The sequence below is a fragment of the Tupaia chinensis genome, unplaced genomic scaffold (genome assembly GCF_000334495.1).
Source record: "Tupaia chinensis unplaced genomic scaffold, TupChi_1.0 Scaffold139457_1, whole genome shotgun sequence".
Taxonomy (NCBI): Eukaryota; Metazoa; Chordata; class Mammalia; order Scandentia; family Tupaiidae; genus Tupaia; species Tupaia belangeri.
This window is the reverse complement of record NW_006199342.1, coordinates 1234928-1257725: the sequence shown is the minus strand read 5'-3', so window position 1 is coordinate 1257725 and position 22798 is coordinate 1234928. Positions and strand designations below refer to the sequence as shown.

General features: G+C 38.8%; 2 protein-coding genes across 3 annotated transcripts in view; one reads left to right on the top strand and one right to left on the bottom strand.

Moving 5' to 3' along the window:
• The window catches only part of UTRN (utrophin), a 645934-nt gene that overhangs the window by 451940 nt on the left and 171196 nt on the right, over window positions 1-22798 (bottom strand). The window contains exons 8-14 of the mRNA XM_006161924.3: window positions 21710-21825; window positions 20871-21031; window positions 13764-13967; window positions 12296-12477; window positions 9853-10003; window positions 8204-8323; window positions 5684-5785 (exon numbers count right to left, since the gene is read on the bottom strand). Coding sequence (XP_006161986.1) covers window positions 5684-5785; window positions 8204-8323; window positions 9853-10003; window positions 12296-12477; window positions 13764-13967; window positions 20871-21031; window positions 21710-21825 — 1036 coding nt within the window. The remainder of the gene's footprint in view (window positions 1-5683; window positions 5786-8203; window positions 8324-9852; window positions 10004-12295; window positions 12478-13763; window positions 13968-20870; window positions 21032-21709; window positions 21826-22798) is intronic.
• LOC106736373 (ubiquitin-conjugating enzyme E2 L3-like) lies at window positions 753-1211 on the top strand. 2 transcript variants are annotated; one of them, XM_014593015.1, is made up of 2 exons: window positions 759-785; window positions 882-1211. In XM_014593015.1, the coding sequence occupies exons 1-2, from the start codon at window positions 759-761 to the stop codon at window positions 1209-1211; spliced, it is 357 nt and encodes a 118-aa protein (XP_014448501.1). The 2 variants fall into 2 exon arrangements, with proteins under 2 accessions (XP_014448500.1, XP_014448501.1); XM_014593014.2 differs by having other exon boundaries at window positions 753-1211.

Genomic DNA, 22798 nt, shown 5'->3' with positions numbered 1-22798 from the left:
GTAATAACGAAAGTTGGAAATAAATACATCGGAGGAATCCCTTGCTAATTCAATTCAATCAAATCCCCAAATTTCTAACTTATTTTAGTTGAGACTTCACCCTTACCAGGAATAAGAAGGACTTCTGACACCTAAGTCTGAGGCACAAATGACCTAGAAAGAAGTCTTTTTTAAAAGTATTACCTTTCTCAGATTTCCAACGGAGCAACCTGACATATCCATACCTGGGAAAATAGACCTCATTCTCAGAAAGGTAGGTGGACAAAAGTGGTTAACTCTAGCTACTCAGTCTCCAAAATAATCACACTGCACCTCTCTAGAGGCAGCAGGATGCTCAGAGGCTGTCATGCCTCTCATATTCAAGGAAGGAGAGAGAAGTTGGGTTCCAAGTCCCAGTCCCTTGGCCAGTTAATGGCAGAGCTGGATCATGAACTTTCACCCTAAAGCCAATGGTTTTCCTATGGCATCGGGCAGGTTAAAAAAAAAAAAATTATATTGGGCCCAGTCCCATGGCACAGCAGTTAGGCACTGCCCAAAACACACTGGATCCACATAGCCAACCAGCCAGCCAATCAGATTCTGTCCCCAAAGGCTCCACACCAGGCTAGAAAGTCCAAGATCCTGATGGAAAAGAGAACTGGAGAAAAAGGATGATGTCAAGACCACTGAGAGAGTTCACTCTCTCTCACTCTCATGCATGTGCATGTGCTCTCTACCATGAATAAAAACAAATACAAGTTTTGAGTACCAGATCCAAGATGGTGGCCAGCAAGAGGCTGATGAAGGAGCTTGAAGAAATCCGCAAATGTGGAATGAAAAACTTCCGTAACATCCAGATTGATGAAGCTAATTTATTGACTTGGCAAGGGCTTATTGTTCCTGACAACCCTTCATATGACAAGGGGGCCTTCAGAATTGACATCAACTTTCCAGCAGAGTACCCATTCAAACCACCAAAGATCACATTTAAAACAAAGACCTATCACCAGAACATCAATGAAAAGGGGCAGGTCTGTCTGCCAGTAATTAGTGCTGAAAACTGGAAGCCAGCCACTAAAACCGACCAAGTAATCCAGTCCCTCATAGCACTGGTGAACGACCCCCAGTCCAAGCACCCCCTCCGGGCTGACCTCGCTGAAGAATACTCTAAGGACAGTAAAAAATTCTGTAAGAACGCTGAAGGGTTTACAAAGAAATATGGAGAGAAGTGACCTGTGGACTAAAATCTGCCACAATTGATTCCAGCAAGTGTGAGCAAAGACCCCAAGCAGTGCATCAGACACCCCACAAAGCAGGACTCTGTGGAAAATTGACACAAGCCACCACCTGGCATTCGCTTGTGGCTATTACTAACTTTCTACAGTTTTCTTAATTAAAAGTGGTCTAGGTAACCTGTAAAGAAAGGATTAAAATTTTAAGATGTTCTAGTTCTGCTTTGTTTGTTTTAAAAATCACTGCTTCGGGAACCAGCAGTTAGCGTAATGGCTATGTCGCTGGACTCCCACGTAGTCGACCGCGGTTCGCGTCCCGGACCCGGTGGCTTGAAACTAACACCGGGTGCGTGTGCGTGCGTGCCCAAGATCCTGAGAGGAGAATGGAGGAGAAGGGATTGCGGCGTGACCATCCCCCTGGGGGGTGATTTCTCGCTTTCTGTCTCTATGTCTCTCTCTGTCTGGTGAGCGCACATGCCCTACAGTGAAAATCTCTCCAAAAAAAAAAAAAAAATCACTGCTTCAATCTAAAAAATAAAAAACAAGATTTTAAAAATTATATGGAACAAAGTTCAAGGTCCAACAGCAATTACGATTAAAAAAAAAGAAATTTGAACTTGGTTCAAAGCCAATATAAAGACATTTAAACTATGTCAGCCAACAATGCCTATTTTTTTAAGCAGAAAAAAGAAATACAGGGAGGTAACCTTGAAGGAGTGATAGAAAACAACTGTGGCTGCATTGAGGTAATTCTTCCAATATCTAACTCCTACCTCAGAAACCCTTTTCCACACAGCTAAGGGCAAGAAATCTTGACCCTGTGCTAGCAATAGCATTCATTCGTTTTCAATTGTTTTTCTTACTTATTTTAATTTATTTTTAAGGTTTTGCCATAGAGTACATGCACTTGCCAAAGAGAGAGTCAGTGAGAAATCACCCTTTGTGGGAACTGCAGTTAGCGTAATGGCTATGTCGCTGGACTCCCACGTAGTCGACTGCAGTTTGTGTCCCGGACCCGGTGGCTTAAAACTCACGGCAGGCGCGTGTGCGTGCGTGCCCAAGATCCCGTGAGGAAAATGGAGGAGAAAGGACTGCGGCATGACATCCCCCCTGGGGGGTGATTTCTTGCTTTCTGTCTCTATGTCTCTGTCTGGTGAGCACACGTGCCATATAGCGAAAAACACTCCAAAAAAAAGAAAAAAAAAAAGAAATCACCCTTTGTGGGAATGGCCATGCCACATCCCTTCTCCTCCACTGTCCTCTCAGGACTTTTGTAACACATGCACATGTGCCCAGTATGATTTTGAAGTCACCAGGTCCAGGACTCGAACTGTAGTCAGCCATGTACAAGTCCAGCACCTTAACCACCATACAACTTGCTGGTCCCAATTGACCAAGTTATTTAACAACTGTTCTTCGTCCCTATATTTTAAAAAAATTAAAAAGGACTAGGAACATGAAAGCCAGAGTCCAGCCCCAGCATGGTAGTTAAGTACTGTGTATTAGGAAACACATCTTACACAGTGAACCACAGTTCAAACTCAGACCTGGCAGCTTGAAAAGCACACTGGGCATATGTGCATGAGTGCCCAAAACACTGATGCACAGAGAGATTCAGGAAAAAAGAATTGCAGGGTGACCAGTCTCCTTAGAGAGAGGATTGCTTTCTCACTTTCTCTCTCTCTCTCTCTCTCCACACACACACACACACACACACAGAGAGAGAGAGGGATATATATATATATTCATATATATATATGAAGGGATATATATATCCCTCTTTCTGGCAAATGTACACACCCTCTGGCAACAAAAAAAAGTAAAATAAAAAACAAAAGACAAATGCGTTTTTTTTCCTGCAGTTTTGTAAAGCTGATAAGATCCGCACACAAAGATGGTGTAGATAGTAAGTGCAGATACCACATACACACTGAAAAAACGATACCAAGATACTTGAAAAAAAATTTGTGGAAAAAATGGAATTAAAGTTTATTCTGTTACAAAAATGTTATAATTCCTGCATAGATTTTTTAATAATATATCTCTTCCATGAATTTTTTGAAGACCCTTTGTATAGTTTAATGTATTCTTATTAGAGAGTGTTTCAAAGGTCAATTTAAAACCTAAAGTGATTTAAGTAGCCAAGCTTCTAAGCACTCTCCAGTGTTCTAATATTTTTCAACTATCAAATTAAATTTTTTCAAAGTTTTTAAATGATTTTATTTCACAGAGAGTGACACAATGGCTTTTTCTGGAAATCAATGTCTCCTATTACCATCATTAAAGTAAAATGTTAACTATCCCACATGGGCTCTTCGTTCTAAATACAAGGTTCCAAGCAAATGTAAGTATTTTAAAAGTGAAACATAAATATTGCAGCAATTGGAATCAGGTCTATTAAGTGAATTCTAATTAAAAAAAAAAATTCTGGCACAGGTTAGGTGACAAGGTGGTTATGGCAGCTGGATCTAACGTGGCCAATCCATGGTTTCAGTTCCAGACTGGCGACTTAAAAATCATGCTGGGTGCATGTGTATGTGCGTGTGTGTCCAAAATCCTGAGAGGAGGATGGAAGAGAAGGGATGGCAGTTGAGAGGAGCATGGAAGAGAAGGAATTGTGGCATGGCCATCTCCCTTGGGGGTGATTTCTCTCTCTCTCTCTCTCTCTTTCTCTCTCTCTGACAAACACAAACATACTATAGCAAAAAAATTTTTAAAAAGAAAATTCTGGCCAAAGATTGGAGAAGTGGTAATTAATGATTTATCTTTGGATACATTTTGAAACTAGTTTTTAAGATGTATTATCTGCCAGTAATTTAATAACTCACTAAACAGCATAAACTTGTTTTTTCTCCCCTTGCAAAGAACACAATTTTAAAAAAAAAAAAGAAAAGAAAAAGAAATTTTTGCATTAGGGTACATGCGCTCACCAGAGAGAGAGAGAACAGAGCTAGTGAGAGGGAATGTGAGAAATCAGCTCCCAGGATGTATGGCTACGCCACAATCCCCTCTCCTCCATTATCCTCCCAGGACCTTGGGCACACATGCACATGCATTCTGTGTGATTTTTAAGCCACTGGGTCCAGGACTCAAACCATGGTCAGCTATGCAGGATCCAGCAACATAACCACTACACCACCTGCTGGTCCCCTAACACAATTATTTTGTGGATAGAAATGAAATACATTGAAAAGAATAAAAATGGATACTCTGAGAAATGGAAATAGAGTATATATATATATGCTTATTTTTAAAACCACAACTGTTTGGCATTTTCAAAGAGTTTTGCTTATCTGTATTCTGTTTTAATGTATACTTTTCTAGAAGGACAGAAAATGGCAAAGGGCCATCAGTCTGCCTGAAAAGTAAAGTGGCAAATTTGCACCACAGGTTCATTGGCTGTGGTAATCCTTAGTGGAAAAAAATTCACTATTAAATGGATGCCAAGTCAAATGTGTTGCTAAATTCTGTTTTTCCATTAATTTCAGTACTTATCCCATTAAAAATCAGGATAATTCTGGGACCAGCAGATGGTATAGGAGTTACACCACTGGACTCCTACATGGCCAAACAGGGTTTGAGTCTCAGTGGCTTGAAAATCATGCCAGGTGCATGTGTGTGCATGACCAAGATCCTGGGAAGAGAATGGAAGAGAAAAGATTACAGTGTGGTCATCCCCTGGGGGGTGATTTCTCACTTTCTTTTTCACTGTTTCTATCTCTCTTTCTCTCCAGCAAGCACACACATCTATGGCAAAAAAAAAAAAAAAAAAAAAAAAAAAACCTCTTTTAAAAAAATCAAGAATAATTCTTGTGATGTACATTTCACAGTGTATTGAGTGAATTCATTAATTCATTCTTTACAGAGTGCAAACCATATACTAAGATGATGCTAATTCAAATATATTATCCAGTAGAAATCCAATAATAATTACAATGTTAAATCATGAAATTGGTGTATTTAAGTACTAACATTTTGGCCAGTGGATGACATAATGTCGCTGGACTCCCACATGGCCAACTATAGTTCGAGGCTCAGACACAGAGGCTTGAAACTCATGTCAGGCACATGTGTGTTGAATGCCTAGAATCCCAAGAAGAGAATGAAGAGGAAGGTATTGCGGGGTGGCCATACCTTTCTCACTTTCTGTCTCTCTGTCTTTCTCTGTTTCTTAGCAAGTACATGCACCTAATAGCAAAAATCTCTCTCCAAAAAAAAAAAAAAAAGGCATTAACATTTTAATAATGAGCACAGATCAAATTACATATTATTACCATATGACACAATCTCTATGAATAAGCTGTGTGGTCCAGTTAGGAAATGAACAGAAATAGAATTTTTTGAATAATTTTTTACATATCTTCCTCCCAAAGAAAAATAAACAAGGCAACTTTATACTAATGCCACATAAAAGATGGATTACTTTACACCATTTATTTTGCCCCTGATATCAATAAATAGCAGTTTTATACCTGTTCTTCCAGTAATTCCTGCCATAACATACTGATTTCTTGTAACCTATTCCAGCGTTCTTCAGTCCAACGGCACACTGCTGTCCAACGCTCACCTAGTTTCTAGTAAAGGAAGAAACCACTCTTGGTCAACACAGCCTTGAGAGAGTTACCATGATCCTTAAAGAAAGTCATGATTTCCATTGCTCTTCATTACAACATAGTAATTGACAAAGATATTTTTACAAAAGTAGTTATAAGAGATCAGCAGGTGGCATGAATGTTAAGGTGCTAGATTCCCACTCAGCCGACAGCAGTTCAAGTCTCATACCTAATGGCTTAAAAATTACACGCCATGTGTATGCAAGCATGTCCAAAATCCCAAGAGGAAAATGGAGGAGAAGGGACTGTGGCATGGCCATCCTTCCCGGGGGGGTGAATCACTTTCTATCTCTCTGTCTCTCTCTCTGCTTAGTACATATGCCCTATAGCAAAAACCTTACAAAAACAAAAAAGTCACTTTAAAGTAATATAGACTAAACCTGGTAAGTGTATATGAGAGAAAAACTAATTTCCATCAAACTTAACTAATTATTTCACAGTGCATGCTAGAATGTAGCGCAAGTAGAACCCTATTCCACGTGTTTGATTATAAACTCCTGCCTATAATTTTTGTCTAAGAACTTGACATTTTTATATTTGTCTTCCAAATACATCAAACATATTAATATCTATTTTTTGTGTTTCAAATTTTTCAGCCTATAATTTTCTTTTTTTAAAAAAAATTAGTGTATTGATTATATTTCTTAACCACCTTTTTAAATTTTCTTTAACCACCAAGAAAATTTCAACCTATAATATAAAAACTATAAAAAATGATTAACCTTATTAAAAATTATCCTAAGTAAGATAATTTCTATAAAACATCTCAATGCTTGTTTCTTTCTGTATATATTATATAATCCATAGAAAATTCCACATAATTTAGCAACAATCTTATAAGGATCAGCACTACTAAATAACTTAAATAAACTAATGTCTAAAAAAATCATTTGTGATGGAGTTTCCAAAATAAATTACCATTTTATGATTAACAAATATTAGAATGTGTTTCTACATTACTTACATATGAATAATAATATGAATAATAAGTATTTAATTCATATTATACTGTTTTGATATTCAGTACTAGAGTAAGCTTTTTATAGTACAAAGGATAATGAACACAGAGCAGAAGACGAGTCTCCAGTCTCAGTATGGTACAACTCATCGTCTACTTAAAGCTCGAGCACCTTCAACTCTCTCTGAATTTCAGTGTCCTCACTGCTAAGCAGTCAAGACAGGAATACTCATGTCTCAGGTGACTGTAATAACTGAATGCTACTGCACTGAACTCTCAGAACCATTGGCTGACTTCAGCATGGTGGTTAAGGCACTGGACTTCCACATGACCGACTGTGGTTCAGGACCCAGACTTAGTGGTTTGCTTTCTCACTTTCCCTTTCTCTCTCTTTTTCTCTGTCTCTCTCTGGTCAAATTAAAATAATAATAAAATAATAATAAATACAATTAAATAAATAACATATTTTAAAAATACTACAAAAGAAAAAGAATTCCAGGCCAGCAGATGGCATAGCAGTTATGTCGCTGGATACCCACATGGCCAACCACCATTGGAGTCCTGGACCCAGTGACTTGAAACTTATGTGGGGTGCATGTGCGTGTGTGCCCAAAATCCTAGGAGGAGAATGGAAGATAATGGATTGCAGCATAGCCATCCCCATTTGGGGGATGATTTCTCAATTTATCCTCTTTACTGTCTCTGTCTCCCTCCCTCTCCAGTGAGTGAGTGCAAGTGCCCTAAGGCAAAAACTTCTTAAAAGAAAAAAGAAAGAAAGAAAAAGGATTCCATATGAGGAAATCATATGCAAGTTACTAATAATCATAAATTGGCAACATCATACTAGGTAACCCCTGTATCGTTCAAATGAAGTATCAATAAATATCTTTATGAGGATTTCCGAATATACACTATTGCCTTTGTACAAAAAGAAGCACTTTGTTGAGTCTCCCAAAACTGTTGCTGAAATTCAGGAATATTAAATCCTACACAGCTGAAATTCTCAGACTACAGAATGCATATACCTTTTTTTACAAGTGGTCCTACAAAGTAGGTGGTCCTCCCCCAGAATTCAGGTCTGCATGGAGCCCAGGAATACATATACATTATAACAAATTTCTCAAGTGATTCTGAGACAGGCTTCTGTGGATCTGCTCTTATGCTTTTAAATCATTTTAATATTATACACAAGAAGCTGGTGGTGACCACTGCTCACCTTCAGAACCGAGATAAAGGAATCAATACCTATGCACTTCTGTAACCCACAGTTTGTGAAAACCCAACTGAAATCTACAACCAAAAGTAGGTTTTTCTACCTACCTGGATAAATAATAAGACAGGACGTGAAGAGTGCGGGTGACATGTAACTGGGCCTCAGATCCCAGGTCCTTTATGACCATCCTACTTTACAGGGCCCTTACCTGTAACTGATCTTCCAGAATGGCCGTAGCACTCTCACCACTGTTTTCATCAACAATCACCACCATGTGAGTTAAGGAATTTACTTTCACCTGTTCAGTCTCAAGATCATTTTGCAAACTCTAGAGAAAAAAAAAAGTCAAGATAAACTATTGTTTCTACTCTTTCACATTCACCTATTTAAAATCCACTCAGTTGTCAATAGTAATTAAGGACACTTAATGAAGCATTATATTCAAATTTCCAATCATTACCCTAAGTATTCTACTAATGAAACAAGCCTTCTATACATCTTTTCATTTCATTATTAACCAAAGCAATTTCAAAATGCAATGAAATAACAGCTTGCAAATGGTATGCCATCAGTTTTATTCCAAGTTCTAGCCAAAAAAATAGCACTCAAAAGTTGAGTGTTGGGACAGTAGGTGGCTCTGGACTCCAATGTGACCAACCATGGTTTGAGTCCCAGACCTGGTGACCTGGTGGCCCTCTCTCTCTCTCTCTCTCTCTCTCCCTCTCTCTTTCCTTCTCTGGTCAAATTTTAAAAAGTAAGTAAATAAATAAATTTAAATAAAATAATTATTTTAAAAAGATAATAATAAGTTGAGTGTCTATACCAGGGATTAAAACAAAAATGTAGAACTGGTAAATCAAACAAGTTGAAAGCATAAATAAACAGAGTCTCCAGTGCAATATGGTACAAAGTGAGAGAAAAGCAGAAAGAGGCAGGACAGTCAGAAGCTATCCTGATAAGCTACCCAAAAAACCAGTAAGAACATACGGATGCTTCCCAGTCTCACCTTTTTCATGGGGAAGGTGCAGTCATCAAACATGTGGATATATGTAACTTTTTAAAACACTATCAATAGTATTATTAAATGCCTCTTGAGTTATGTCTAATGTACCCTCAAAACTTTATCAAGTATCTGGATGTTTCATTAATCAATAAAATTCTTTCAAACGCTACCTTTGTTTATCATGGTTATGAAAAGGTGCCCACTAAACATGTGATCAAAGTAAATTGTCCACCAAATTCTGGTTCCTCACCTAGTACCTGATGCTTTCCTGGATCAGAGAAGAAGCAACCACTTTCCTTAAATGATTAGATACAGATATATCTTGGGACCAGCAGGTAGTTAAGGGCACTGGATTCCACACGGCCGACCATGGTTCAAGTCCTGGACCTGGTGGCCTGCTTTCTAACTTTCCCTTTCCTTCTCTCTCTCACTTTTTCTCATGCTATCCCTCTCTGGTCAAATTTAAATAAATGAATAGAGTTTATAAGATAATTTTTTAGATGTAGATACATCTCATTCTTCTTCATCCACAACATTAAAGCCAACATGCTAGGGACTTTAGCCTTTCTTGGTCAAAAAAAAATAAGACCCTTTTCAAAGTTTGTGATAACTATATACTTTCATTTTTTTAAAAAATACATATTCATATAAAATTTTATCTGTGTTTTCATCCCTGGTTCAGAAAAGTCACCTCCCCACGAACTCCATCCTTTAAACTGCAAAATAAAAGAGCAATTTGACAAAGTGTCTCAACTCAATGCCAACGGTACTACAGAAGCCATCCGCCCCTGAGAAGGCTAAGTGCTGCTCTTTCATATTTGATAAAGAATAAAAAAAATATGAGACAGATTTACTTTGTGTTCTTCTAGCAGCTTTTGTAGGGATTTTAAATCATCATCCAGGGGGCAAGTTTCCATCTTCTGAATGCGCTCTTCTGTGCGCGTTAACCAGGCGGAGAGCTGCTGCAGCTGCTGCTTCTGCAGTTCCATCAGCACATCATGCAGCCTGTACAGGAGGGAAAACAGCATGGTTCTCACCAGCTTCTTTTTCTTTCTATTTTTTTTTTTTAAGGAATTATCTATTTGGGGACCAGCAGATGGCATAATGGTTTGTTGCTGGACTTCCATGTAGTCAACCACAATTCGAGTCATGGACCTGGTGGCTTAAAAACTCATGCCAGGAGCATGTGCGTGCATACCCAAAATCCTGAGAGGAGATTGGAGGAGAAGGGATTACAGTGTGGCTGGCTCCCCTGGAGGGTGATTTCTCACTTTCTGTCTCTGTCTCTCATTCTCTGGAGTGTACACATGCCCTATAACAAAAATCCCTCTCTTAAAAAAATGTATTTGATTTTTTTAAATGTACTATTATTATTTTATTTGATACAGTAACCAGAGAGAGACAGAGCAAGAGGGAGAGAAAGGGAAAGTGGGAAAGCAAGCCACCACATCCAGGACTTAAACCATGATAGCCATGTGGGAGTCCAGCACCTTAACTACCACACCACTTGCTGGCCTCAACACTGTTTTTTGTGTTTGTTTTTGTTTTTCCTTTGCAAAGGCAAGTATGCACTCCAGACACCAGAGATATGGGCAAGAGAACACACCCTTGTCTAACCACTTAAAGTTGTGTCTGTCTTTAAATATAGAAGCTAAGCAGAGTCCATTAAATGCAGCGAAAGAATGTAAATAACATCACCTTCTATGCAGAGCAGAATCACTATTTATTAGGCAGGAATTTCTGCTTATTAAATATGTGGAAATGACAATGAAATGCAGTTAGCTCCTAAATACACAATATATGAAATCAAATGGACCGTAAGAAAAAGTACTTTAAAAATAGTTACAGAATGGATACTATGATCTGTGATCAATGCTACATAGATCTATATTCAGACCAAATTAATGATCGGCCACATTTAATATAGCAAGCAGATAACCATCCATATGAAATCTCCTTTCCCATGTAGCTATTTTCTGTATTCCAACGTCTACCTTTCCATTTGGCTAACACATCAAAGTGGAAATGAGGATCATGCAAAATTCCAGCAACATTACCAACAGAAGCATCAAACCTTTACAAGGCAAGCTTTGTAATGATCCTGTTTTTACAGAAATGCCGACTTCTACCTGAGCTAACCTGTGTCTTTTGGCCTATGAAGTAAAACCTTAATTTCTTGGCTTTCTACTCACCGGGATTGTCTGTCCATACTCTCCACTCTGAGAGCCTCCCATCTAGCATTCAGCAGGGTCATTTGTTCTTGAATCTCAAACTCCTCTTCATCCGACAGAGTCCCTTGTGTTATCAGCTGGTTACCGGCCTGCAGGACATTTCCAACACTGCTCTGGTGGGCAGTCAACTCCATCATAAAAGCCTAGAAAAGTACATCACCATGATTTGTCAGCTGCTTGTGGCCAAAAAACAAAATCAAAAACAAACAACAAAACAGTAAGTTGCTAATGCCTAACCTAAATATCAGTGCTTAAAAAAACTAAGGTAGGTTTGTAGAACGGGTACAATAGTCTGTAATCCAATTTTAAAAGTCCTAAAAATAGGAAGTAGACACCTGGCATAAGTAAAAAGATAAATCAGAGAAGAATGTTGCATCCGATAATACCAGCTTCTTTTTAAGTAAATGCTCATTATGGTCCAACCAATAGGTTGTGAACATCAAATTATGAGAAAATACAATAAATAAAACAACATACTCACCCAAAAGGAAGTGCCTAAGGAATAGTATCATTTCTTTCACTTTTAATCCAAAACAGTAAATAAGATCTGTCAGTTAACATACTTACACAAAAAAAAATTTGCTTAACTAAAAAGAAATCTCCATATAGTCAAATTTACTACATAGAAATAAAATATAGCCTCAAAATATCAGGAATATTTTATTATATAAAATTAAACAGGAGGCCCAGCCTCCTGGCACTGTCCACAGCATCCTGCAGTACCAGAAGCCCCATGACCCCCATGGATTCAAAATAGATCTATATTCAGACCAAATTAATGATCGGCCACATTTAATATAGCAAGCAGATAACCATCCATATGAAATCTCCTTTCCCATGTAGCTATTTTCTGTATTCCAACGTCTACCTTTCCATTTGGCTAACACATCAAAGTGGAAATGAGGATCATGCAAAATTCCAGCAACATTACCAACAGAAGCATCAAACCTTTACAAGGCAAGCTTTGTAATGATCCTGTTTTTACAGAAATGCCGACTTCTACCTGAGCTAACCTGTGTCTTTTGGCCTATGAAGTAAAACCTTAATTTCTTGGCTTTCTACTCACCGGGATTGTCTGTCCATACTCTCCACTCTGAGAGCCTCCCATCTAGCATTCAGCAGGGTCATTTGTTCTTGAATCTCAAACTCCTCTTCATCCGACAGAGTCCCTTGTGTTATCAGCTGGTTACCGGCCTGCAGGACATTTCCAACACTGCTCTGGTGGGCAGTCAACTCCATCATAAAAGCCTAGAAAAGTACATCACCATGATTTGTCAGCTGCTTGTGGCCAAAAAACAAAATCAAAAACAAACAACAAAACAGTAAGTTGCTAATGCCTAACCTAAATATCAGTGCTTAAAAAAACTAAGGTAGGTTTGTAGAACGGGTACAATAGTCTGTTATCCAATTTTAAAAGTCCTAAAAATAGGAAGTAGACACCTGGCATAAGTAAAAAGATAAATCAGAGAAGAATGTTGCATCCGATAATACCAGCTTCTTTTTAAGTAAATGCTCATTATGGTCCAACCAATAGGTTGTGAACATCAAATTATGAGAAAATACAATAAATAAAACAACATACTCACCCAAAAGGAAGTGCCTAAGGAATAGTATCATTTCTTTCACTTTTAATCCAAAACAGTAAATAAGATCTGTCAGTTAACATACTTACACAAAAAAAAATTTGCTTAACTAAAAAGAAATCTCCATATAGTCAAATTTACTACATAGAAATAAAATATAGCCTCAAAATATCAGGAATATTTTATTATATAAAATTAAACAGGAGGCCCAGCCTCCTGGCACTGTCCACAGCATCCTGCAGTACCAGAAGCCCCATGACCCCCATGGATTCAAATCCCTGGGTTGGCCTGAAAACATGCTGGGTGCTCAGGCAGGTGCTCAAGAGCCTGAGCAACTTGTGGGCTGTGGAGAGGATTGTGGTATGATAATAATAATTTTAAGCCAGTAGGTGGCATGGTGGTTAAGAGTACTCAACTCCCACATGGCAGACTGCAGTTCGAGTCCTGGACCTGGGGGCTTGCTTTCTGGCTTTCTCTATCTCTCTTCCCTCTCTGGTCAAACTAAAATAAATAAATAAATAAAGCTAAATAAAATAATTCTTAAAAAATAGAAAAACAATAATTTTAAAAACTGCACAAGAACACTGGGTATGACGTTTATTTAATCACATAATAAGTAAAAATAGTCACTTTCTAAAGAACACTTCAAACCTGAAGAGGTGATGGACCGATTAGTCATTCAGAATTAAATAGCTCTATGCACCGATTTTCATCAATGGCTCTACAGAATATGAAAATTACAGTAAGATTGAAATCTGAAATCTAATTCCAATGTACAATCACCCATATTAACTTTCTAACAAAACCCCACTTAAATATCATGCGTCCTAACAGATGCTATAACTTTTTCCTGGAGAATTCAGTAAATAACCAACATCAGGGCAGAGCCCCTGCGTAAAGAGGCGCAGGCACCATGGCACATAAATACGGATCGTCACTATAGATATTTACTTCATGGGTGGCGAACTGGTCTTTGACTTCTTCCACATCATCAGAAATGTCATCCTGCTCCTGGAAAGTGTCCTCGGCAGAAAGCAACCAGGTCAGCACTTCCTCCAGTGCCATCTGATAGCTGTCCAGAACCATGTCGACCTCGGTGACCGTGCTGGGGGTTTCAGCTCGGGGACTCCCACGCTCCTCCTCAAGTGCTGTACCCTATAAAAACAAAGCCAAAAAAACCCACAATGCTTGTGAAGACAAGAGGTGTTCAACAAGGACACACGGTCGAGAGAAGCTAAGGTAAGCAGCGCCGTGTCTTAGGCATTCATCCAACTCCCAGGAGTCGGGCAAGCAAAGCCATGAGTTAGTCAGAAAGCATTTATTAGGCATGTTAAGATGGCAAAAAGTACAAAAGTGGCATGCACTCCGGAGTGCTCTTCTCAAGGAGATGCTAATATAGTTGGGGAGAGAGAAAGAACCCACATGAATCACTTCTGAACAAAAATAACATGGCTATTAGCAAAGTTATAAATTCCACGACGCCAACAAAGGATGCTGTCTGAGATCACCCAGGGCTAAAATAGTTGGGAAGGTGTCATAGAGGACCTAGAACATGCTGGGCCTTGAAGGATGGGCATAATCGAAAGAAAAGAAGAGAGAGGCAATAACTCTGCTTTGACTCCTACTTTGATATTGTCGCTGAATTGCATTTAAACACTATATTTTTAGACACAAAAAGTGAGCCACATATACAAGGTGTTGTACTGATGATTTTTATTTTCTTAGAAAAATGCCATCTTGGGGCCAGCAGATGGCATAGATGTTGTATCACTGGACTCCCACAGGGGGACTGTGGGGCGAATCAATCCTGGATCCAGTGGCTTGAAACTCATGCTGGGCATGTGTGCATGCATGCCCAAGATCCCAGGAGGAGAATGGATAAGCGACTGCATGGCCATCCTTACTGTGGGGTGACTTCTCGCTTTCCCTCTCACTGTCTCTGTCTCTCTGTCTCTCTACCTCTGGCAAGCAAACACACTCTAAGCAAAAAAAAAAAAACCTCTAAAATAAATGCCATCTAGTTTGCTTGATGGTCTTTTTATTTTCTTTTTATGTTTTTTTTATTTCTTTTTTTTTTTAATTGCCAGAGTGTATGTACACTTGACAGAGAAAGAGAAAGAAATGAGGAAAGCAAGCAATCACCCCCCCCAGGGGGTATGGTCCACCACAATCCCATCTCCTCTATTCTCCTCTTCGGATTTTGGGCATGCACACATATGCACCCTGGTGCAAGTTTTAAGTTGCCGGATTCAGGACTCCAAACTGCAGTTGACTAGTCTACATGGGAGTTCAGCAACGTAATCATTATGACATCTGCTGGTGCCCAGAGCAAAACTTTTAAACATGTGTATGTCCTGTGTCTACTGACTCCACAAGATTTAAATCACAACATTTCAATGTACAGAAATGCATAAAGAATAATATAAGCAATGTTTATCTGTGTTATCACTAGGTTATGAATGTTCCTTTTCCCTTTGATTTGGTATTTGTCCCACAACTCAGCTGAAAAGGCTTTTTTGGCTAATATTACCAATAACCATTCCCAGGTTACCTTTCAAGCATCTCATTTAGGGTAACTACCTGCTTAATCAACAAACTAGAATATCTTTTTTTTTAAGAGATTTTTGCTATAGGGCATGTGTGCTCACTGGAGAGACAGAGACAGAAAGCAAGAAATCATCCCCCAGGGGGAATGGCCACACCCAGTCCCTTCTCCTCTATTCTCCTTTTGGGATTTTGGGCACACATGCACACATATCTAGCATGAGTTTTAAGCTGCCGGTTCCAGGACCTGAACCACAGTCGACTACATGGGAGTCCAGTGATATGACCATTACACAATCTGCTGGTCCCCAAACTAGAATATCTTTGATAATAATTGGGCTAGAACAAAACATATAAACCAGTGTATGTCACCCCAAACTTCTTACTTAAGCCCTCAGTAGCATTCCAAGTAGTCAGTAGCATTCTGACTACTCTGCCCCTTCCTGAAAACTTCTCTCTCTGCTTCAGTAACAATACTATTGGGTGGTCAGAAAAGTCATGATGCATTATTGCACAGAAAAACAGGTCATGACTTTTCCAATGACCCAACAGTTTCTTCCTGGTTCAATAGCAGCTGAGTAACCTGTAAGTAACCAATCTCAAAACTAAATCTTAAGACTCTTTTCTTCTCCCTCTATACTTTTCCAGAATAATCTCAGTTATTTCCATCAGATTTAAAGAACTATTTATAACCATTTAAAAATTCAAACTCCACAATTCTGTATCCCACTCCTGTAACATCTCCACTCCACTGCCTCATAGGCATGTCAAACCACGCCCATAGTTAAGCCCTTCACTTCTTTTTCCAAAACATGTCCTCCTCAGGTCTCTCCATTTTAGGTGCTCTTCCATGCATCTAATTTCACTAGCTAAAAACCTGGGAGTCAGACTTGGTTTCTCCCTTCCTTCACCTCCTTCATCTGATGCCATTCCTGCCTTCAAAATTGATCTCAAATCCATACAGACCTTTCCATCTCCACAAGCACCTATGTCTCTCCTCTGGACATAAAAGCCTACCTTCCTGTTTGCCACCCACAAGCCTACCTTCTCTCACACAGTCCATTTCTCATACAGCAGCCAGAATAATCTTTTGAAAATGCAATCACATCGTAAGATTTCCCTACTTAAAGACTTTTACTACATTCTCAGTACTCTTAAGATATAATTTAAATTAAATAAATAAATAAATAAAATAAAGATACAATTTAAAGTTCTTAACAGTCTATGAAAGTACTATGATAGCAAGAAACACAAAGTGTGTGTGGTGTTGGCTTTGGATAAGTTAACCAGAAAAAAACCTCTCTGCCAAGTTTCCATTTAAACTGAGGAAAAAATGGGAAGATTGCCATGCAATAGTGGTTGGAGGAGTGCTACAGTTTAGTTGTGGTTTGTCCCCACCAAAACTCATGATGATGCTTGGTCCTGGTGTGGCAATGCTAGGAGGTGGACCTTTAGAAGATGAGGCTAATGGGAGGAGTCTAGGTCATGGAGGCTCCCGTCCATGGAGGAGTTGGTGCCATTCTCAAAGTGCTGAGTACTCTGCTACTAATCCAGCTTCCTCAAGAACAGATAGTTATAAAATAAAGTTGCATCTCCTGTGTTGCCCCTTTGCCACATGGCCACTCACCTCTCTGCTTCTCTGCCATGTTTGATGCAACACATAACCCTCAGCAGAAGCAAGAATACACCAGCCCTATGTTCTTGGATGTTCCAATCACCAAAACTGTGAGCTAAATAAACCTTTATTCTTTATGAATACCCACCTTCATGTATTCTGTTACAGAAACACAAAATGAACTTAGACAAGATGCATTTCATAGAAAGGAATCTGCATATAAAAGAATCTCAGAGAAGAACAGAAAAAGCCTACTATAAATATATGGAGGTAGGCTGGGTCTTGTAAACTACACAAGAAAATGAGATTTTCATTAATTTGAAGCGTGGGACATAAAGAAAACACACAAAATAGATTGTACAGAAAGAAGCAAACATATCTAGTAAATTGAATACAGTAGTTTAGAAAACCTGGGCAAGCAGGTGGTGTGGTGGTTGGGGCACTGGACTCCTACATGGCTGACCACACTTTGAGTTCTGGACCTGGTGGGTTGCCTTCTCACTTTCTCTCTCTCTGCCACTCTGGTGAGCACACATGCCCTATAGCAAATTAAATAATAATAAAATTAAATAAATAATTTTTAGAAAAAAATGAACCAGTGAGACCTACCTGCAGTGGTGTACAGGAAGTATCATCCCTTCAGAAGTGGGAAGCTACATGGGAAGCCCAGGTTCAGTTCCTGGGCCAATGTGGACACACCAGAAAAAGCTGCATATGCCTGTAATCCTATCTAACTGGAAGGCTCTGACAAGAGGGTCATGAGACAACAAGACCTTACAAAAATACCAACCTCTGTCTGTATCTCTCTCCCTCACTCTCCCCTCTTTTCTTATAAAGGGGGGGGGGGGAGGACCAGTGAGCAAAGAGTTGTGCTATAGAGAAAAAATAACCCTGGAGAATTCTTAGTACTGAGCCTCCGTAGCATAATGAGGATAGCTGAGAGCTAACAAAGTTGGTAACCAACCAACCAAAGCTCGCCTAGATAAGCACTAGCACCTATGAGGTGAAATGAAAACCATTTTCTAAATGCAAACGTTCAGAAGGTATTAATTAAAACATGTGAGAAAAGGCTAGACAGTGGAGCAATGGTAACGTAACACTCCGGAAGCCAATTCCACATGGGAAGCTCCCAGTTAACTCTGGAGACCTCCCTGAGTACCCTAGACACATGCTTGCCCATGATCCAGGCAGGGTGAAGGCTGGAGTGGATCATGGTATTGGAGCAATGACAGGGATTCTCTCTCTCTCTCTCTCTCTCTCTCTCTCCCCTCTCTCTCTCTCTCTTTCTCTCTCGCTCTCTCTCAGTAAAAAAAAAAAAATTAACTTAAAAAAATGAGAAGTTTGTCTGACAGATGTTTAAAGAGAAATGCAGAAATTGTCTGCTGACTAGTAGCATATGTTTTTACAAAGGACAGAGCAGGAGCAGAAGGCTGGCTATTAGCATTCACTGGAAAGTAGTGGATGGCAAGCTATGTCAGGAGATGATTAAAACTTGATCACATTTTGTTTCTCAATTAATGTAATTCAACCTCTAAGGCACTAATGAAAGCATTCAAATGAAGAGGTTAGTGTTAATACACTTGCTCTTAAGCAAACAGCAAATAGTCTCTGTAACTTTCATCATGCCACCCTGAGCCTAAACCGAACTGATTACAATATCTACTCAGTATAAAAGGCAAATGAAGGCCCTTTTGTTTTTTAAGAGAGAATGGACTTAAACCATAAGAATTAAAATATCCCATCTTTTTAACAAGAGAAATCCCAACCCAATGCGAAAATGATTCTAAAACTAAGAGGCAAACAAAAAGATTTCCCTTAAAAAGTTCATCACTGGGGCCAGCACACAGTATAATGGTTAAGGTGCTGAACTCCCATGTGGTTGACTGTGGTTTGGATCCCAGGCCCAGCAGTTTAACTCATGCCAGGTGCGTGTGCATATATGCCCAAAATCCTGAGAGGAGAATGGAGGAGAAATGACTGCAGTGTGGCCATGCCCCCCCCCGGGGGGGGTGGGCTTCTCACTTTCTATCTCTCTGTGTCTCGCTGGCAAGCACACACTCCTATAGCAAAAATCTCTAAAAAAAAATAATAATAATTAATGCAGAATAATGACCACACTATTGAAGGCAAATGCTTGCCAGCATTTTGTCAGTAAGTTTTAAGAAGGTAGGGCTTTTCTTAAGAATCACTTGATTTTTAAAATTACTACAAAGAGCCCTGGGTACAACTGAGCCTGATCTCTCTCACACTCTTTTTGTCAATTAAGTGTATTCCCCTTGAACTTTCCTATAAATCCTGCTATTTTTTTAAATGGAGAAAATAAAAGGTTGTTAGATACTACACAAGGGAAATTTTAAATAAGTTCTCTGATTCTCAGAGGAAGGAAATAAAAAGATGAGATGTTATTACTATAATATGAGAATTAAGTAATATTTTTAAAGGGAAACTTGTTGAACGAGGTTACCAAAAGAAATTGGGAGAAAAGATTACAGTAATGATAACTGCTGTTTATTTTTATAAGAAAGGGTATTTTATCATCTTAGATACTTTGAATACATTATTTTGATGAAGAAAGTGGTTTTAAACACATTTTGAAGACAAAACTTTGATTGAGAAGTTAAATAACCAACTAAAAATAAGAAGCAACAGGATGAAATTGAAGCTCCAGAGCCCATGCTTTCTGTCTCTCTAAAATACACCTCTAATAATTTTGAAATCAAAGTGTTTGGTTGCCGGTTGCTAAAATGTTAGAACAAGTGACTTTTAAGGTCTTATCCAACTCTTTTCTTTTTTAAGTTCATTTGTTACATGAGTGAGAGACACAGAGAAAGACAAAGAGATACAGCACCTACAACAGGGTCCTGATGTCATGACCCACTCTCAGCTTCAGCCAGCCCTGGATCATGAGTACAAGCGTGCCTGACACAAACCTAGAAACATCTCAGGTAGGTCCGCCTTGCAGAGTCTGGATCTTACCACTGTGCCACCATCTAGCTCCCCCAAGGTCACACCTAGCTCTTGAAAGTCTCTGATTTTATGGGAGCAACAGATGGAGTGATGGTTACGTCGCTGGACTCTCATATAGTCAACCGCAGTTCTAGTACTGGACCCAGTGGCTTAAAACTCATGCCACACATGTGTGCATGTGTGCCCAAAATCTCAAGAGAATAGAGGAAAAGGGGGCCATCCCTCCTGGGGGATTTCTTGCTTTCTTTCTCTGATATTTTTCAAAGGCAAATTAAAAAAAAAATTATTACATAGAAAAATACAGGCTAACATGAGGAAAACCATCTACAGCACACAACAAGAGTGATAAAAGATAAAGGATGGTGAGCAGATGATGGAAAAACGAAGTTTCTTAAGCATGTCTTACAGAAGCATGACAAACAGCCTCAGACCCTGACTCAGGCCTGGTTGTATAAAGTCATGCATTTTCCTTTCGAAGAAAGTCAGCTGAGGTACGGTTTTCTACTACATTCATGTGATAGCATGCTAAGTGATAAATTGAACTTATGAAAATAGAAACTGAAAACCAAGATGTTCTCAGTCAAGAAACAACCCTCTGGCGACCAGCAGTTAGCGCAATAGCTATGTCGCTGGACTCCTTTGTAGCCGAGTCCTGGATCCAGTGGCTTAAACTCAACGCCAGGTGCGTGTGTGTGCATGCCCAAGATCCCAAGAGGAGAATGGAGGAGAAGGGATTGTGGCGTGGCCATCCCCCTGGGGGATGATTTCTCGCTTTCTGTCTCTCTGTCTCTCTGGTGAGTGCACGTGCCTATAGCAAAAAACTCTCCAAAAAAAAAAAAAAAAAGAAACAACCCTCTGAAAGTGTTTTTACCTAGTGATTACGAGAAAACAAATATGGCAAGCCCAACACTGTAATAAAAATGTACGTGTACCTGTATATTAATTTCTTCCTCTTCACATTCTTTCTTATATTTCCTTGGGAGTGTCTCTACCTCACGGATGGCATCTATGGTGACTTGCTGAGGTAGCACCTCAAACAAAGATGTTAAATACATAATTATGGATTTCTTGTCAGGCAGCTGAACAGCAACATCTAAAAGTAGAAGTAAATAAGAAGCAGCTTAAATTAGATGTCCAAAATACATGAACTATTCAATATTACATATAAAATAACTCCCCTTAGCACCCATAAACAATACCAAATATATAATCTTCTAAATACCCATAGTTCAGTAAATTCTTATTTCATATCAATATATAAAACAAAGGCAGAATACTTTTTCTGCACTGTATGCCATTCTTAAAAAATCTTCTCTAAAACCTTCCCTTAAATGCTCAAAGATAAGCTTTCACATTTACAGTAATGACACAGACTTTAGTCATACTATGAAAATAATACCCTGCCATATTCATAACTAAAGTCTTTGCATCATATGTAAGAAGCTCACACAAAAACATATTTCAGTTAACTAAACCAAATACTAAATTGTTTATCTAATGATTATATTTCTCAAAAATGTTAAAGCTTACTTGATCTGTATCAACTAGTTATCCAATAGTATAATTAAACTTCTACCTAAGGAAAAGACCCTAAAATGGCTAAGTACAAAAGTACTAATATCTTGTCTGCAGTAAAATTGCTTGCACCTACGCTTCAAAAAGAGAAAGACTCCCCATCCTCATAATTCATTCTTTAAAGGAAAAAAGTTGCTTTTCAAGTGTCCAATAGTGTAGAGGAAAATCAAGGTTGAAATTAAACACTGAACCATACCTTCAGGATCTAACAGCTTTTCAATTCCCAAGTAAGTCTGAGCCTTGTTGAAGGCATGTTCAAGTCTCTCGATTGGGGACATTTTGACAACTCTATCCCAGCTGAAGAGATCAGGCCTGAAATCACCATGCAGATAAAATGCAATGAAGATAAAGTATGTGGAAACAAAGTAGGCATTGTTATCATCGAATGCATTTCAATTTTAGATTTTATTTGTGAGGTTTTTTTTTTTTTGTCTTTTATATCCCAAAGGCTTGTCAAATATATTATTTGACAGTAATTTACAGTCATGAAAATAAAAAATAGCACATTCTAAGCATATTAGTTAAATATACCTGTCAAGATTTATGGGGAAACCACTATAAAAACTAGAAGTAGAATATAACATTTCCAAAATAGTAAAAGTAATAAAGGAGAGTAGGAGCTATGGATACCAAAAAAAAAGACAAGAAAGAGAAAAGACATATTAAAGTTAAGAAAAGTGAGAGGCACACCGGGTGCGTGTGCGTGCGTGCCCAAGATCTCAAGAGGAGAAATGGAGAAGTGATTGTGGTATGGCCATCCATCCTGAGGGGTGATTTCCTGCTTTCTGTCTCTCTGTTTCTCTGGTAAGCACACACTTGCTATAGCAAGAATTTCTCTCTAAAACAAAATAATAATACAGAAATAAGAGAACACAAAACAACCAAGAAAATACCTATCAAAATGTAGGAAAAAGTCCACAAATACCGATAATTAATGTTGAATGTTAATGGACTAAATTCTTCAATTAAAAAAAAAATCAAGACTTTTTTTTTAATCAAGCAGAACAGAAAAGTCCAGCTCTAATCTGATCAGAAGATACTCCTAGAACCAGCAGTTAGTGTAATAGCTATGTTGCTGGACTCCCATGTAGTCAACCACGATTCGAGTCCCGGACCTGGTGGCTTAAACGCATGCTGTGCGTGCGTGCCCAAGATCCCAAGAGGAGAATGGAGGAGAAGGGATTGCAGGGTGGCCATCTTCCCTGGGGGGTGATTTCTCGCTTTCTGTCTCTCTGTCTCTCTCTGTCTTTCTGGCGAGCGCATGCACCCTATAGCAAAAACCTCT

Coding starts and splice junctions, on each gene's coding strand:
- LOC106736373 (XM_014593014.2), top strand. CDS start 759: ATGGTGGCCAGCAAGAGGCTGATGAAGGAGCTTGAAGAAATCCGCAAA.